We start from the raw sequence: 16,373 nt of genomic DNA on the forward strand, positions 1-16,373 counted from the left end.
GACAAGTAAAACCTCTATCTATCTCTCTATGTATCTATCTATCCATCTATCTGTGTGTGTGTCAGGTGGTGTGGGAGTTCCTCAAGAGAAACATGACGTGGATGCAGGAGAGCCTGGGGGCGCCGTCCATTCTTCCTCCTTCCCCTGAGCAACAGCAGCAGCAGCAGCAGCACCCACTGCCCCGCCAGGCCCTCAACTTCGCCCCAGACCCCCTCATCTACAACCCCCTCTATTACTACAAGCGGGCCATCTACACACAGCTGGACCAGGTGAACCAAGTTATATATACTTAACAGACTCTCGGCAAAGCACTGGTTATCTCTGTACAGTATTTTAAGGCCTAGGTCAGGAGGAAGGGGAGGTATTGACCCATCTACAAGCCCTTCTATTACTATAAGCTGGACCACAGAATCACTCGTCTTACTGTATAGGCCTATGGAGAAGTATTTGTTATTTTTGTCCAGTATTTTAAGGCCTAGTTCAGGAGGATGGGTGAGAAAGTCTTTGTTGGTTTACAGTTAATGAATCACATCTACCCTCTGTTGGCTCCTGTTGCCTTGAGAATGGACAGTTAAAGGACCATTCCATCCCCTGTTAAGTCTCTGTTAGTCTGTTGAACTGCCCTAAGGAATGACATCTACCCTCTGTTGGCTCCTGTTGCCTTGAGAATGGACAGTTAAGGGACCATTCCTCCCCCTGTTAAGTCTCTGTTAGTCTGTTGAACTGCCCTAAGGAATGACATCTACCCTCTGTTGGCTCCTGTTGCCTTGAGATGAACAGTAAAGGGACCATTCCATCCCCTGTTAAGTCCCTGTTAGTCTGTTGAACTGCCCTAAGGAATGACATCTACCTTCTGTTGGCTCCTGTTGGCTCCTGTTGCCTTGAGAATGGACAGTTAAGGGACCATTCCATCCCCTGTTAAGTCCCTGTTAGTCTGTTGAACTGCCCTAAGGAATGAGATCTACCTTCTGTTGGCTCCTGTTGGCTCCTGTTGCCTTGAGAATGGACAGTTAAGGGACCATTCCATCCCCTAAGTCCCTGTTAGTCTGTTGAACTGCCCTAAGGAATGAGATCTACCTTCTGTTGGCTCCTGTTGGCTCCTGTTGCCTTGAGAATGGACAGTTAAGGGACCATTCCATCCCCTGTTAAGTCCCTGTTAGTCTGTTGAACTGCCCTAAGGAATCACATCTCTCTGTTGTCTCCTGTTGCCTTGAGAATGAACAGTAGAGGGACCATACCTCCCCCTGTGAAGTCCCTGTTAGGTTGTCTTATAGAAGGTACAGGTTTATATATGTAAGTTCAGAAGGCTTTGTATTTATTTTTTTATTATTTTTACTTACATTCTTTGACATTTTGGGGTTCACACACACACACACACACACACACACACACACACACACACACACACACACACACACACACACACACACACACACACACACACACACCACACACACACACACACACACACACTAATCAATGTTTTGTTTACTTGTCTTCTTTGCTCTTTGTCTTCCCTCTCATTAACATTCTATAACTTGTCTTTGCTTTCTTGTTTTCCCTCTAATCAATGTTGCTTGTTTGTCTTCACTCTCTTCTTTGTCTTCCCACTAATCAATGTTTTCTTATTTGTCTTCTTTGCTGTTTAATTTTCTGCTCATCAATGTTTTTTATTTAAGTCTTTTCTGCTGTTCTTTTCCCCCTCATCAACCCTTCAACTTGTCTTCACTCTCTTGTTTGTCTTCCCACTAATCAATGTTTTCTCATTTGTCTTCTTTGCTGTTTAATTTTCTGCTCATCAGTGTTTTTTTATTTAAGTCTTTTCTGCTGTTCTTTTCCCCCTCATCAACCCTTCAACTTGTCTTCACTCTCTTGTTTGTCTTCCCACTAATCAATATTTTTTCATTTGTCTTCTTTGTTGTTTATTTTTCCTCTCATCCATGTTTTTTATTTAATCTTTTCTTCTGTTGTTTTCTCCCTAATCAACCCTTCAACTTGTCTTCACTCTCTTGTTTGTCTTCTCACTAATCAATATTTTTCATTTGTCTTTTTTGCTGTTTACTTATCTGCTCATCAATGTTTTATGTAAGTCTTTTCTGCTGTTCTTTTCTCCCTAATCAACCCTTCAACTTGTCTTCACTCTCTTGTTTGCCTTCCCACTAATCAATGTTTTCTTATTTGTCTTCTTTGTTGTTTACTTTTCCTCTCATCCATGTTTTTTATTTAATCTTTTCTTCTGTTCTTTTCTCCCTAATCAACCCTTCAACTTGTCTTCACTCTCTTGTTTGCCTTCCCACTAATCAATGTTTTCTTATTTGTCTTCTTTGCTGTTTAATTTTCTGCTCATCAATGTTTTTTATTTAAGTCTTTTCTGCTGTTCTTTTCTCCCTAATCAACCCTTCAACTTGTCTTCACTCTCTTGTTTGTCTTCCCACTAATCAATATTTTTTCATTTGTCTTCTTTGCTGTTTACTTTTCCTCTCATCCATGTTTTTTATTTAATCTTTTCCTCTGTTCTTTTCTCCCTAATCAACCCTCCAACTTGTCTTCACTCTCTTGTTTGTCTTCTCACTAATCAATATTTTTCATTTGTCTTTTTTGTTGTTTACTTATCTGCTCATCAATGTTTTATTTAAGTCTTTTCTGCTGTTCTTTTCTCCCTAATCAACCCTTCAACTTGTCTTCACTCTCTTGTTTGCCTTCCCACTAATCAATGTTTTCTTATTTGTCTTCTTTGCTGTTTAATTTTCTGCTCATCAATGTTTTTTATTTAAGTCTTTTCTGCTGTTCTTTTCTCCCTAATCAACCCTTCATTTTGTCTTCACTCTCTTGTTTGTCTTCCCACTAATCAATGTTTTCTTATTTGTCTTCTTTGCTGTTTAATTTTCTGCTCATCAATGTTTTTTATTTAAGTCTTTTCTGCTGTTCTTTTCCCCCTAATCAACCCTTCAACTTGTCTTCACTCTCTTGTTTGTCTTCCCACTAATCAATATTTTTCATTTGTCTTCTTTGCTGTTTACTTTTCCTCTCATCAATGTTTTATTTAAGTCTTTTCTGCTGTTCTTTTCTCCCTAATCAACCCTTCCACTTGTCTTCACTCTCTTGTTTGTCTTCCCACTAATCAATATTTTTTCATTTGTCTTCTTTGCTGTTTACTTTTCCTCTCATCAATGTTTTTTATTTAATCTTTTCCTCTGTTCTTTTCCCCCTAATCAACCCTCCAACTTGTCTTCACTTTCTGGCCTTTCCTCTGGTCCACATCTTTTACTTATCTTCTCTGTTGTGTACTTTCCTCTAATCAATGTTTCGTATTTGTCTTTTCTACTGCTTCCCTTTCCTCTGATTTACATCTTTTATTTGACTTTTCTGCTCTCTTCCTTCTCCCTAATCAGCCTTTTAACTCGTCCACTGCGATTGTCACGGATTTTGCCTTCACTGGTAGTCTGGTAACGTATAGTCCCAGGTCTTTCTCTGCCTCTGTGGTGGATAGTGGAGTGTTTCCCATGTGGTATTGGTGTGCTGGATATCCCTTCACTGGTAGCCTGGTAACATACACTCCCAGGTCTTTCTCTGCCTCTGTGGTGGATAGTGGAGTGTTTCCCATGTGGTATTGGTGTGCTGGATGTCCCCTCCCAAGGTGCAGGACTTTACATTTTTCGTCATTGAATTGTAGCAGCCACTTTTTGTTCCATTCCTGTAACTTGGTGATGTCCTCTTGTAGGAAATCTAGTCAAGAGGTTAACTATTATTTTCTCTCTGCCCTTCCATCTAACCCCCTCTAATCTTTCCAGGAGAGTCTGATCAACTTCAAGGGCGACTGGGACTCAGTGCTGTGGAGTGACCTCGGGCTGCCCAAGGGGACCATTATTGACCTCATCAAGAAGCGCCCGGAGTTCCAGAATAACGCCTACCTCAGCAAGGCTCAAGTGGCTGCTGTCAAGAAGCTGCGGCCACTGCTTAAAGACCCGCAGGAGGAGGAGGACGAGAAGAAGCACTGAGGAAGCCCACAACACGAGGTGACTGTTGCAGGATGGCCACAGAAGGTATTGTTGGCAGTGTTTGTTTCCTGGTTAAGCTGCAGCAGAATCCACAACTTGCTGATGCTTCATAAATACGTAGTACTTGAAAAATGTTCCTCACACACACACACACACACAGATTGACAGATATATAGATAGTGTTTTAATGTCCACTTTAATGTATGAAAGGAAGTAACGCAATATATCACACACACACACACACAATTATAACTGGCAGGGTTAGTGAAGGTCATAGGTTCAGAGTTTTACAGGGAGGGTTTGCAGGTCTCACCCCAGCCCAGGCAGTCCAGATTGGGGGTTGGGAGGGACATGGAAGGTCTTGATAGGCTTAGCTAGAGTTTTACAGGGAAGGTTTGCAGCCCTCACCCCAGCCCAGGCAGTCCAGATTAGGGGTTAGGAGGGACATGGAAGGTCTTGATAGGCTTAGTTAGAGTTTTACAGGGAAGATTCACAGCCCTCATCCCAGCCCAGGCAGTCCAGATTAGGGGTTGGCCGGGACATGGAAGGTCTTTGCAAGGTTGTTGGAGGGGACACAGAACTCCCAATAGCATACAACCCTCTTTGCCAGTCCATTCTTACTTAGGTTTCATAAAAAAGGAATTATATAGTATCTTACTTTTTATTTATTTTACATCACACTTATATTAGCTGTTGGGAGGGACACACCATTAACATTCTATAACTTGTCTTTGCTTTCTTGTTTTCCCTCTAATCAATGTTTTTTGTTTGTCTTCACTCTCTTGTTTGTCTTCCCACTAATCAATGTTTGTTTTTGTTTTCTTTGCTGTTTAATTTTCTTCTCATCAATGTTTTTTTGTGTGTTTTCTGCTGTTCTTTTCCCTCTAATCAACCCTTCAACTTGTCTTCACTCTCTTGTTTGTCTTCCTGCTAATCAATGTTTTTTTTATTTGTGTTTTTTAATTTTCTTCTTATCAATGTTTTTTTGTGTTTTCTGCTGTTCCTCTCTCTCTAATCAACCCTTCAATTTGTCTTCACTCTCTCATTTGTCTTCCCACTAATCAATGTTTTTTTTGTCTTCTTTGGTGTTTAATTTTCTTCTCATCAATGTTTTTTTATTTCTCTTTCCTGCTCTTTACTTTCCCCCTAATCAACCCTTCAACTTGTCTTCACTCTCTTGTTTGTCTTCCTGCTAATCAATGTTTTTATATTTGTCTTCTTTGCTGTTTAATTTTCCTCTCATCAATGTTGTTTTTGTCTTTTCTGTTGATCTTTTTCCCCTAATCAATCCTTCAACTTGTCTTCACTCTCCCGTTTGTCTTCCCACTGATCAATGTTTTTTATTTGTCTTCTTTGCTGCTTAATTTTCTTCTCATCAATGTTTCTTATTTTTCTTTCCTGTTCTTTACTTTCCCTCTAATCAACCCTTCCACTTGTCTTCCCACTGATCAATGTTTTTTTATTTGTCTTCTTTGATGTTTAATTTTCCTCTCATTAATGTTTTTTTTTGTCTTTTCTGCTGTTCTCCTCGCCCTAATCAACCCTTCCACTTGTCTTCACTCCCAATAGGACACAACCCCCTTTGCCAGTCCATTCTAATACAGGTTCCATGAAAAAGAATGATATATATTTTACTCTTTTATTTATAGTTTACATCACACTTGGATTAGCTATATATATATATATATAGATATATATATATATATATATATATAGATATATATATATATATATATATATATATATATATATATATATATATATATATATATATATATATATAGATACACTAGAGAGAGAGAGAGAGAGAGAGAGAGAGAGAGAGAGAGAGAGAGAGAGAGAGAGAGAGAGAGAGAGAGAGAGAATCTATTATGTGTCTGAGGGCATGTGTCTGTGGGTGTCATCCTGTGGGTCTGTGGCTGAGAGAGAGAGAGAGAGAGAGAGAGAGAGAGAGAGAGAGAGAGAGAGAGAGAGAGAGAGAGAGAGAGAGAGAGAGAGAGAGAGAGAGAGAGAGAGAGAGAGAGAGAGAGAATCTATTTATGTGTCTGGGGGGCATGTGTCTGTGGGGGTTGTAGACATACTGTGGGGGACATCCTGTGGGTCCTTTGGCTGAGAGAGAGAGAGAGAGAGAGAGAGAGAGAGAGAGAGAGAGAGAGAGAGAGAGAGAGAGAGAATCTATTATGTGTCTGAGGGCATGTGTCTGTGGGGGACATCCTGTGGGTCCTGTGGCTGAGAGAGAGAGAGAGAGAGAGAGAGAGAGAGAGAGAGAGAGAGAGAGAGAGAGAGAGTCTATATATTTGTCTGGGGGCATGTGTCTGTGGGGTTGTAGACATACTGTGGGGACATCCTGTGGTCCTGAGAGAGAGAGAGAGAGAGAGAGAGAGAGAGAGAGAGAGAGAGAGAGAGAGAGAGAGAGAGAGAGAGAGAGAATCTTTTTATGTGTCTGGGGGGCATGTGTCTGTGGGGGTTGTAGACATACTGTGGGGGACATCCTGTGGGTCCTGTGGCTGAGAGAGAGAGAGAGAGAGAGAGAGAGAGAGAGAGAGAGAGAGAGAGAGAGAGAGAGAGAGAGAGAGAGAGAGAATCTATTTATGTGTCTGAGGGGCATGTGTCTGTGGGGGTTGTAGACATACTGTGTGGGACATCCTGTGGGTCCTGTGGCAGAGAGAGAGAGAGAGAGAGAGAGAGAGAGAGAGAGAGAGAGAGAGAGAGAGAGAGAATATATACCTTACCATACCACACTTCATCCACTCCTTTCACTCTCTATCTCTGCATCATCTTAGCCAGTCCAAACTTTCAGAACACACTGCTAATCTTCTCCATCAGCGTGAGACCACACCCTCACACTCTACAGAATGAGGTATGAGTTGTGGTCTTGTTCTGAGGGAGGCAACAAGCAAACTGTGAATATGGACTGCCTGAGAGTGAGGAGGAATGGAGCAGAGAGGAGAAGAGAGGGGACAAGCTTAGAGTACTGACTGCCTGACCTGAATGCAAAACTACTGTGTGTGTGTGTGTGTGTGTGTGTGTGTGTGTGTCCCAGCCTTCACCTCACACCCAACACACAGCCACTGAGTTCTTGCAGTTGGTGTGGTGAGTCAGTATGTCTTGTGGTTAGTGGCTCCTTCTCTTCCTCTTCTCACTCACATGTTACTCAAGCATTGGGGCATGTACCACTGTTACTATAGGCAAAAATTACTCCTTCCTGCCTGAAACCATAAAGCAAATCATAGAACCACACAAGACTGGGCACCAAGGGAAGGATATTATTATTATTATTATTTCTAGTTCGTGTTTGTGAGCTTATATTCTTTCTTTATTCCTAGGAGAACATGGAGAAGCAGTGCGACAAGACTCAGACATGTTAGAAGAAGATGAAGAAGAAGAAGAAGAAGACGAAGAAAAAGATGATGATTTATTATTTATTACTATTTCAAGTTGATATTTGTGAGCCTTCTGTGGTGAAATGGGTGAGGCAGTCCAAGGATGGCAGCAGTGTGTGTGTGTGTGTGTGTGTGTGTGTGTGTGTGTGTGCCCTCACAAGCCACATCCTGGTGAGCCGAACACTTCCCTGAGGACTGAAGGTTTTGAGAAGAGAGACGAAGATTGAGCTCCTTCTCGAATGCCATCAGAGTCCCTAGGAAGTGTATTTGGGCATGCCAGGCTGTGGTGTGGGCATGAATACACTTCCCCTATCACCCGCTGCCTTGCCCACCTCCTCACATAACTCTCACAACCACCAGCTGTCAATGATTTCCCTCCCTTGGCACCCTGTCCACGGATAATCGATATAGTACCATGATATATAGCAATTATAATCCTCATACAAATATAATTCTTTGTTCTCTACGTCCTATACATAGCCGTTTCCTGCCCTAGGCCTCAGGAAAGTGGGAATTCTATGAGGGCACAAAATAACACAGACTGACTTAGCCCTCCACAGTGAAGGAAGAAGGGCCTGTGCTATATGGATGGGTTGCTATTAGTACCTGTAGATAGATAATGTAAATAATTCCACCATCACACACTCCAAATGGAAATCCTATGAGGGTACAAGATAACACAGACTGCTTTGGCCCTCCACACTGAAGAAAGAAAGGCCTATGCTCTATGGATAGGCTGCTATTAGTACTTGTAGATAAATGATATGAACAATTCTACAATCACACACTGCCTCACAATCACCAGCTCTCACTAATTCTACAATCACCCACTTGCTGCCTTGGGTGGTTCTATGATTTGCCTAATAGTTTCAAGCAGGACAGACTAATTTTTGCCTATAGTAACAGTGGTACACGCCCCAATGCTAGAGTAACATGTGAGTGAAAAGGGATGGAGGAGGAGTCACTAACAAGACACATATCGACTCACCACACCAACTGCAAGAACTCTGTGGCTGTGTGTTGGGTGTGACATGAAGGGTTGGGACACACACACACTAGTTTGGCAGTCAGTACTCTAAGCTTGTCTCCTTTCCTCTCCCCTCTGCTCAACTCCTCACTCTCAGGCAGTCCACATTCATTGTTTGTTTGTTGCCTTCCTCAGAACAAGACCACAACTCACACTTCATCCTGTAGAGTGTGAAGGTTGTGGCCTCAGGCTGATGAAGGAGACTAGCAGTGTGTTATGTAAGTGTGGACTGGCTAAGATGAAGATGTGGAGAGAGAGGATGGTAGTAGATGAAATGTGGCATAATGTACATAAATGGTTACTGAATGGCATAATACATTGGTACAAAATAGTTATGGAATGGGAGAGTGTGACCACCTAAATCACAGATGCCATATTGTTACCAAAAGACACGCACAAAAATTCTAACTGGCCCTGGTGCAATAGTGTTTTAGGTGTGCTTCAGGTATGGTTAAGATTTTGCAGCACCCAGAGCACACACACACACATAAAAAAAACCTATTGTATCAGTATTACTTTGAATTTAATGAAGCGTTTCTGGTGCAAATAAAACCTCTACTAGTATCAATGTGTTTCCTTCCTCCTTGGCCTTAGAACAGAGAAATCACATTGGAAACTGACACTTAAAATGACAAGTACCTGAAAGATGTGAGTTTAAAATTGCTGAGAAAAAATCATGCAAATAAAACCTCTACTAGACTGGCACTATACTCTCAAACTTTTAAATGGAATTGCTCTCCTAAGATGCCAAAACATTTTCTCTGAGTGAAATGGTGAATAGAGAGTGAACAGACCTTACACGGCACTCACTGACTACTGGCCCTCATCCCTCACTCCTGGCACCAGTTATCAAGCTTTTACATGGCACTCACTAACTACTGGCCCTCATCCCTCACTCCTGGCACCAGTTATCAAGCTTTTACACGGCACTCACTAACTACTGGCCCTCATCCCTCACTCCTGGCACCAGTTATCACGCTTTTACACGGCACTGCTCTCCCAAGATGCCAAAAGGTCACTCACCAGCAGACAAGAATCCACCCAAACAGCTTTATAGTGCAAGTCAACACCGATCTTCTTGACCACCACCAGACAGTTTCCTGGCTGGTGGTGAGGGTCTAGCATTCACAGTATCCCTCAGATGACATGCACACAACATACGCTAGACTCTTTAAAGGTCGTATTGGTATTTATTGACAGTTCGCAGCTGGTATGGCTTCCGTAATTCCATGTTTGGGACATAAGCCGCTATCTCTAAACTTAGGGCCGCATTGTAAGACATTTCGGCGCCCAAGAACACATATTTGACAAGGCTTTCGTAGGAGTAGTGGGCATTTCCAGGTGTAGTTTTAGGACCCTGGTGGTAGATTGACCCTTCTTCTGAACCGTGAACCTGAAGAAACACTCACTAGAACCTGACAGACCCCCTCTTTGACCTTTAGAAACAGCTGATGTGAGAAGCGACAGTGTCTTATAATACCGACCTAATTGTTTCGGGTTCTCAGTTCACAAGATTAAAAAGCCTCTCATAGTAGAAGTTCCTGGGCTTATCATGGGCCGTTTTGTGATGGTGGTGATAGTTTTACATGACCTATGTGCCCTGAACTAGAGTATCACCCATGAAAACCTGGTTAACCTTCTTTGTGGCCTTGGGAAATAGTCGTAATGGGAGCCTGATGTGCCTGTTTAAAAAGTTCCTGGGATTTCCATGGACTGTTTTGTTATGCTGGTGATAGTTGTACAAAACCTCTGCACCCTGAACCGGAGTATCACCCATGAAAACCTGGTTAACCTTCTTTGTGGCCTTGGGAAATAGTCGTAATGGGAGCCTGATGTGCCTGTTTAAAAAGTTCCTGGGATTTCCATGGACTGTTTTGTGATGGTGGTGATAGTTTTACATGACCTATGTGCCCTGAACCGGAGTATCACCCATGAAAACCTGGTTAACCTTCTCCGTGGCCTTGGGAAATAGTCAAAATGGGAGCCTGATGTGCCTGTTTAACCCGGTAGCAGCGATGGGCCAAATTTGTGCCATGATAAAGACCCCCCAAAATAGATGATGCATAAACTGATAACAAATACGTTGATACATATTATGAAATGGTTTCCGTGAGTGATGATTTTTCTCATTTTTCTCGCTTAGAGGGACCTTTAAGAAACATAGTCCCCGCAGCTACCGGGTTAAAAAGCCTCTCGTAGAAGTTCCTGGGATTTCCTCCATGGACTGTTTTGTGATGCTGGTGATAGTTTTACACAACCTCTGCACCTGAACTGAAAAACCATCCACGAAAACCTGCTTAATCTTTTCTGTGGCCTTGGAAAATAGTCGTAATGGGAACCCGATACGTTTTAAAATAAGAACCCACGTAATCAGAAGTCAGGTTTTCAGGGAGTTGTATAAAGTGATATAAAAAACCCAGCAAAACTACCTTGGAAATTAGTCGTAATGGGAGCCTGATATGTTTAAAAATATAAATCTACGTAGTCAGAAGTCAGGTTTTCACGTTGTATAAAGCGATATAAAAAAACAGCAAAACTACCTCACCACGCCTTGAAAAATGAACCAGAGTAGATGAACATCAGCCACTTGTGTCAACGAAAACCAATACAACCTTTAAATACTCAGGCCACAGAAATGCAAGAAAATACAATACCTGGATATCATACACCAAAACAGGGTTAGATAGACTCAATATACTATTACTACTACTACTATCCTATATAACACAGCAATAATAATCTCCATAAAAATATATAATTCTTTGTTCTCTACCTCCCACATCAAGCTATTTCCCACCCAAGGCCTCGGGGAAGTGGGAATACAATTTTGGGGCACGAGATAACACAGACACAGGCCTTGGATGGTGCTCATAGATGCCTCCACACTTAGAACGGAAGAAAAACTGAAGGATATGAGTTGAAAATTGCCTGATTATAATTGTGCAAATAAAACATCTACTAGTATCAATGGGTATCCTTGTTCCCTGGCCTTAGAGCAGAGAAGCCACAAGGGAAACTGTCACTTAAGATAGAAAAACAACTGAAGGAAGTGAGTTAACAATTGGCTGCATATAATTGTGCAAATAAAACCTCTACTAGTATCAATGGGTATCCTTGTTCCTTGGCCTTAGAGCAGAGAAGCCACAAGGGAAACTGTCACTTAAGATAGAAAAACAATTGAAGGAAGTGAGCTGAAAATTGCCTGATTATTATTGTGCAAATAAAGCCTCTACTAGACAATGGGTATTCTTGCTTTCCTTGGCCTTAGAGCAGAGAAGTCACTAGGGAAACTGTCCCTTAAGATAGAAAAACAATTGAAGGATGTGAGTTGAAAATTGCCTGATTATAATTGTGCAAATAAAGCCTCTACTAGTATCAATGGGTATCCTTGTTCCTTGGCCTTAGAACAGAGAAGCCACTGGGAAAACTGTCACTTAAGATGGAAAATGCTTGAAAGATGTGAGTTAAGAATTGCCGAGAAATAATTGTGCAAATAAAGCCTCTACTAGACAATGGATTTCCTTGTGTTCCTCGGCCTTAGAACAGAGAAGTCACAAGGAAACACTGTCACTTAGAATGGGAAAAAAACCCGAAAGACATGAGTTAAGAATTGACTGTATATAATTGTGCAAATAAAACCTCTACTAGACAGTGGGTATTCTTGCTTTCCCTGGCCTCAGAACAGGGAAGCCACAAGGAAAACTGTCACTTTTAACCCTTTCATTGCTAAACGCTCGCAGCAAGCATAGCGTCATTTGCTGATGGTGCTAAACGCTTGCTGCGACCTCCAACCGCACTTGAATTTCCCGCATATGAGTGTGTTCCTATAATATTTTATGAGCCTCTTCTCACCACACAGGATTGCTGACTCAAGTGGGTTTTCCACTAAATTTGGTGGAAAATCACATCAGCTTTGCGCGACAAATTTACGGACGAGTAACTGGCGGATGCTCTTGTCCAATATAGCGAGATTATTGCACAGCTTCGTCTATTACCCGATTGATTTTTTAACAAATGGTTGTAAATTTTGCAGTTGGTAATTCCAGCACTACATCAAGAAAAGGACTCTCAGTTCCCTCCAAATGGCTGGCCGCAGTGTACAGACAGACATGAAGTGCTCACAGACAACCCCCATAAACGTGCCTGTTTGTTTGGAGGAGAGGCGTTGCTTGCCCGCTTGGATGTATGAACCTTTGAGTGAGAGCGAGTGCAGTGAAACAGACGAAAATGCGACTGATTCCTAGGAAAAGGTTATTTCAGCCCCTCGTGAACCACGCATTAGCAACAAGTCACGTGAAAACCAAACTCCCTGCTGACTTGGCTGAAATTGTATATGTGAAACATGAGCCTGAAGAAAGTAGTGACAGTGAAGAAGTGAAACGTGTGGTAGGCGCCGGACCTAAGAGACACCCAGAAGTGAAGGGTGCTAGCTAAAGGCGTGCACCTTCCTCAAAAGTCTTCAAACTCAAAAGAAACTTCGTACACTGCAACAAGTATCACAGTATCTTGACATCAAGAGTAGCAGTTGCACAAGAGATGAAGATGACCCTGACAGTGATATATCTGGTGTCGATCCTCTGATGGAAGATCTGATTTTGTCAGACGTAGAAAGTGAGTGTGGCGTGGTGGCCAAGCGTGAACGGGCGGGGGACAAAGCGCGTGACCTTGAACCACAGCCTGGGCCATCCCAGCGTTCTGACTCATGACATCCTTTGTCCACTGCTTCTCTTCCCTCGACTTCACACCTCACGGCTGCAGAACGCGCCTTCTCACGCAAGAAAACACGTAGTGAGGTGCCACCATTGTCAGGACATGGTGAACCCATTGTTGATATGCCAGCAACACCTATATATATTTTTTTTAACGTTTTGGCCTATTGTGCCGGTAGGCTTCTTCCCGGTGGGGCCTGATGGTCGGCCCAACCCGTTCTGGCGCAGGCGAGTGTTTATAGTGGCGCCATCTTGCATTGGCTCATGCTGCCCTCCCTGAGCTCATCTTTAATCCTAGAATCTAGAGTCCGGGTTGATAGGTGGTCTTCTGCACAGCATGTGGGTAGTTTTAAGCCACTCAGTGGTGGCTGAAAAATCCCAGCTTGGTGGCACCGGTCGGGGATTGAACTCGCGTCCTCCTGAATGCGGGGCCGTCTCGCTATCCGTTCAGCCACCGCCTCCCCCAAAAAGGACATGTGACTGGAAAGATAGTGTAAATTTTGTTCCTGTCCAGTATATGTTTGACTCCACATCTGCAGGTCCATCTGATGCTGGCAAAATTACAGAAGACAGTACATATTTGGACTACTTTCTTCTTTTCTTTGATGATAAGCTAATGGATTTCATAGTGACACAGACAAACTTGCAGTACAAATATTACGTGGAAAATCATGGCATGTCTCCTGGCTCAAGGTTGTAAAGATGGAAGGATACAGACAAACGAGAAATGTTTGTCTTCTTTGCTCTAATTATCTTCATGCCTCAGGTAGCACTAAAAGACGTTGTTGATTACTGGAAGAAAGACTCACTCACCCGTGTTGCAGCTTTTGGCAAATATATGTCCAGAGATAGGTTCTTTATTTTACTCAGAATGCTGCACTTCTATGACAAAAGAGTTGCAAGTGACACAAAGGACAGCCTGATGAAAATAAGGTCAATAGTTGATCATTTCAGGAGTAAGTTTTCCACCCTATTTTCCCCTCAACAAAACCTTGTCATTGACGAATCCCTTATCCTGTTCAGAGGCCGCTTAGCCTTCAAGCAGTACATCAAAACAAAGAGACACAGGTCTGGAATAAAATTATTCTTCCTCTGCGACTGTGACTCTGGAGCGATTCTGGACTTCATAGTCTATACTGGCGCTTCCTTGGACATTCCTGCTGTCAAGAAAGGTGACCCATTAGGAAAAGTCAGCAGCAATTGTTTTGCAGTTGATGCAAAAGTGCCTCAACAAGGGTCACATTTTGTATACTGATTGCTGGTACACAAGCCCCATTTATCCATGTACCTGCACTCCAAGAACACTGGATCTTGTGGAACAGTTATGCCCAATAGAAAAGGTATGCCAAAATTTGAAGAGAAGCAGCCAAGAGGAACAGTTCAGAGAAAAGAGGCAAACAACATCCTTGCAATCAGCGTTCAGTGGATATGCTGTCAACTCTGTGTAAAGGAAAACTGGTAAACAGTGGAAAGAAAGACCATAAAACACATGAAGCTATCAAGAAACCAGACATGAACCTAGAATATTTAACATCACGTGTCTTGTTGACAAGGCAGACATGATGATGGCCAACATGGAAACTGAGGAAAAGTTGTACTTGGTATAAAAAGCTATTCTTCCACATCATGGACATGGCAATTCTGAACAGCTATAACTGCTACTTGCTGAAGAACTTTGCTCATCCAGCAATGAAGGAATTCACACATGATTTGGTACATCAGCTACTGGAAAGGTATGCCGCAGTTCCCCAAGAGCAAGGTAAGTACCTATGCTGCCCTGGTCGACCCACCTGAGAGGCTGCTACATGCTGAAGCGCTTTCAAAACACTATTCTGAGAGAATGGAAATGGAAAGAGCAGTAGCTAAGAGGAAATCAGAGTCCAAGTACTGCGGAGTGTGTTCCTCAACGACACGTAGGGAGAGGCAGAAGAAGAAGACGTCATACTGGTGCCCGCAATGTAAAGTCCCGCTGTGGCTCGGAACGTGTTTCCAGGAATATCTCACCTTGAAGAAGTACTAAAGAAATGTGCGTATGTAATGTATATAGTGTAAATACCTGCATGAAAAAATAGAAAATAAGGGCACATTATTTTAGTCAAACTGAATGAAAAATAAGAACAAATTGAGTGGAAATAATGGAGAAGCAATGTGCAGAAGGGCGGGAGACCAGACCACACTGGGGGAGGAGAGTGAGCCAGGAAGAGGCTGTGTACCATCTGATGAAATATTGAGTACAATAAATATATTTGTAATTATCTGCTCTTCCTCTTTTATAATTGTGTTTTGGAACAACAGCCGTGATGCTTTGAGATCTAGCGTGCAAACAGTGGTCGAGTCGCTGAAGTGGCCTTGGGTACAATGTCACCACCGTGTAATTTGCCACAGTGTAATTCGCCACTGCATAATTTTTCATGCGTGATTCATTGTAAAAGTATGCAGTTTTATTATTTTTTCCTTCGTCTTTACATCGCTATGCATTGATTCTTATCACAAAATGTATTTTTTTGAGATCTGATAGCAGGAAAAAGCTCAACAGTGCAACAAGACTCTACACAGCACTATGAAATAATATAACAGCATACAAAACTGAATCTTATAGGTCTGGGCCTCCTCTTTCCAATGGTGTTTTTGTTTTTAGCTGTGATGAACATTTTTTGAGATATAGCGGTTAAAAGACTCCACCGTTGGGCTGTCCGAGTGCGCCGGGGGGATCATCGCGTCCCGCACCACGCGCAATGAAAGGGTTAAGATGGCCAATACTTGAAAGATAAGACTTCAGAATTGCTGAGGAAAGGAGAAGAAGAAAAAGAAGAAGAAGAAGAAGGAAGAGGAGTAGAAGAAAAATAAGAACACAAGAAGAACAAGAAGAAGATGAAGGCAAATCCAAGAACAAGAACAAAAGAAGAAAAAAAGAAAAGAGAAGAAGCAGAAGAAGAAACAAAACCTTTACTGGTCACTGTGCGTCCTTGGTCCTTGGGTGTTGTGTTGTGTTGTGCGAGATTACAGCTTGGAGGTTATGGGGTAGGCCATCTCCCGCCAGTCCTGCGAGCGACTCATGGCCCCCGGAGCAGTGAACATGGCGGCCTTCATGTGCTGGTACACCTAAGGGCAAAAAACATACGTACAGAGTAAATGAAATGACGCAAAAGATAAATAAATAAGGAAAAAAGTGAAAAAAGAAGAAAAAAAAAAGGCAAGTATAAAATAGAAAGAAAATGAAGTGTGTGGTATGCCATTGTCTCACCTCACAAAAGAA

General features: G+C 42.3%; 2 protein-coding genes across 11 annotated transcripts in view; one reads left to right on the plus strand and one right to left on the minus strand.

The window, feature by feature from the left end:
* LOC126996748 (uncharacterized protein KIAA0825 homolog) overlaps positions 1-8,972 on the plus strand; it is a 52,087-nt gene extending 43,115 nt beyond the window's left edge. Inside the window, exons 12-15 of one of the 3 annotated variants that reach the window (XR_007751450.1) lie at positions 66-269; positions 3,792-4,043; positions 6,799-6,858; positions 7,325-8,972. Coding sequence is in view for 2 of the 3 variants with exons in the window: in XM_050857579.1 (XP_050713536.1) it covers positions 66-269; positions 3,792-3,998 (411 nt within the window). In the remaining variant the exon portion in view is untranslated. The remainder of the gene's footprint in view (positions 1-65; positions 270-3,791; positions 4,044-6,798; positions 6,859-7,324) is intronic. The other 2 variants (XM_050857579.1, XM_050857580.1) reach the window with 2 other exon arrangements.
* LOC126996750 (peroxisomal acyl-coenzyme A oxidase 3-like) overlaps positions 6,868-16,373 on the minus strand; it is a 54,911-nt gene continuing 45,405 nt past the window's right edge. For 3 of the 8 annotated variants that reach the window (XM_050857587.1, XM_050857581.1, XM_050857588.1), the window contains exons 15-16: positions 10,348-16,219; positions 10,129-10,191 (exon numbers count right to left, since the gene is read on the minus strand). In XM_050857587.1, the coding sequence (XP_050713544.1) occupies positions 16,118-16,219 (102 nt within the window). In that variant the 3' untranslated portion in view covers positions 10,129-10,191; positions 10,348-16,117. Of the gene's footprint in view, positions 7,208-9,115; positions 10,036-10,128; positions 16,220-16,373 lie in introns of those variants that run through there. The other 5 variants (XM_050857583.1, XM_050857582.1, XM_050857586.1 and 2 more) reach the window with 5 other exon arrangements.

This window comes from Eriocheir sinensis, chromosome 11, assembly GCF_024679095.1.
Source record: "Eriocheir sinensis breed Jianghai 21 chromosome 11, ASM2467909v1, whole genome shotgun sequence".
NCBI lineage: Eukaryota > Metazoa > Arthropoda > Malacostraca > Decapoda > Varunidae > Eriocheir > Eriocheir sinensis.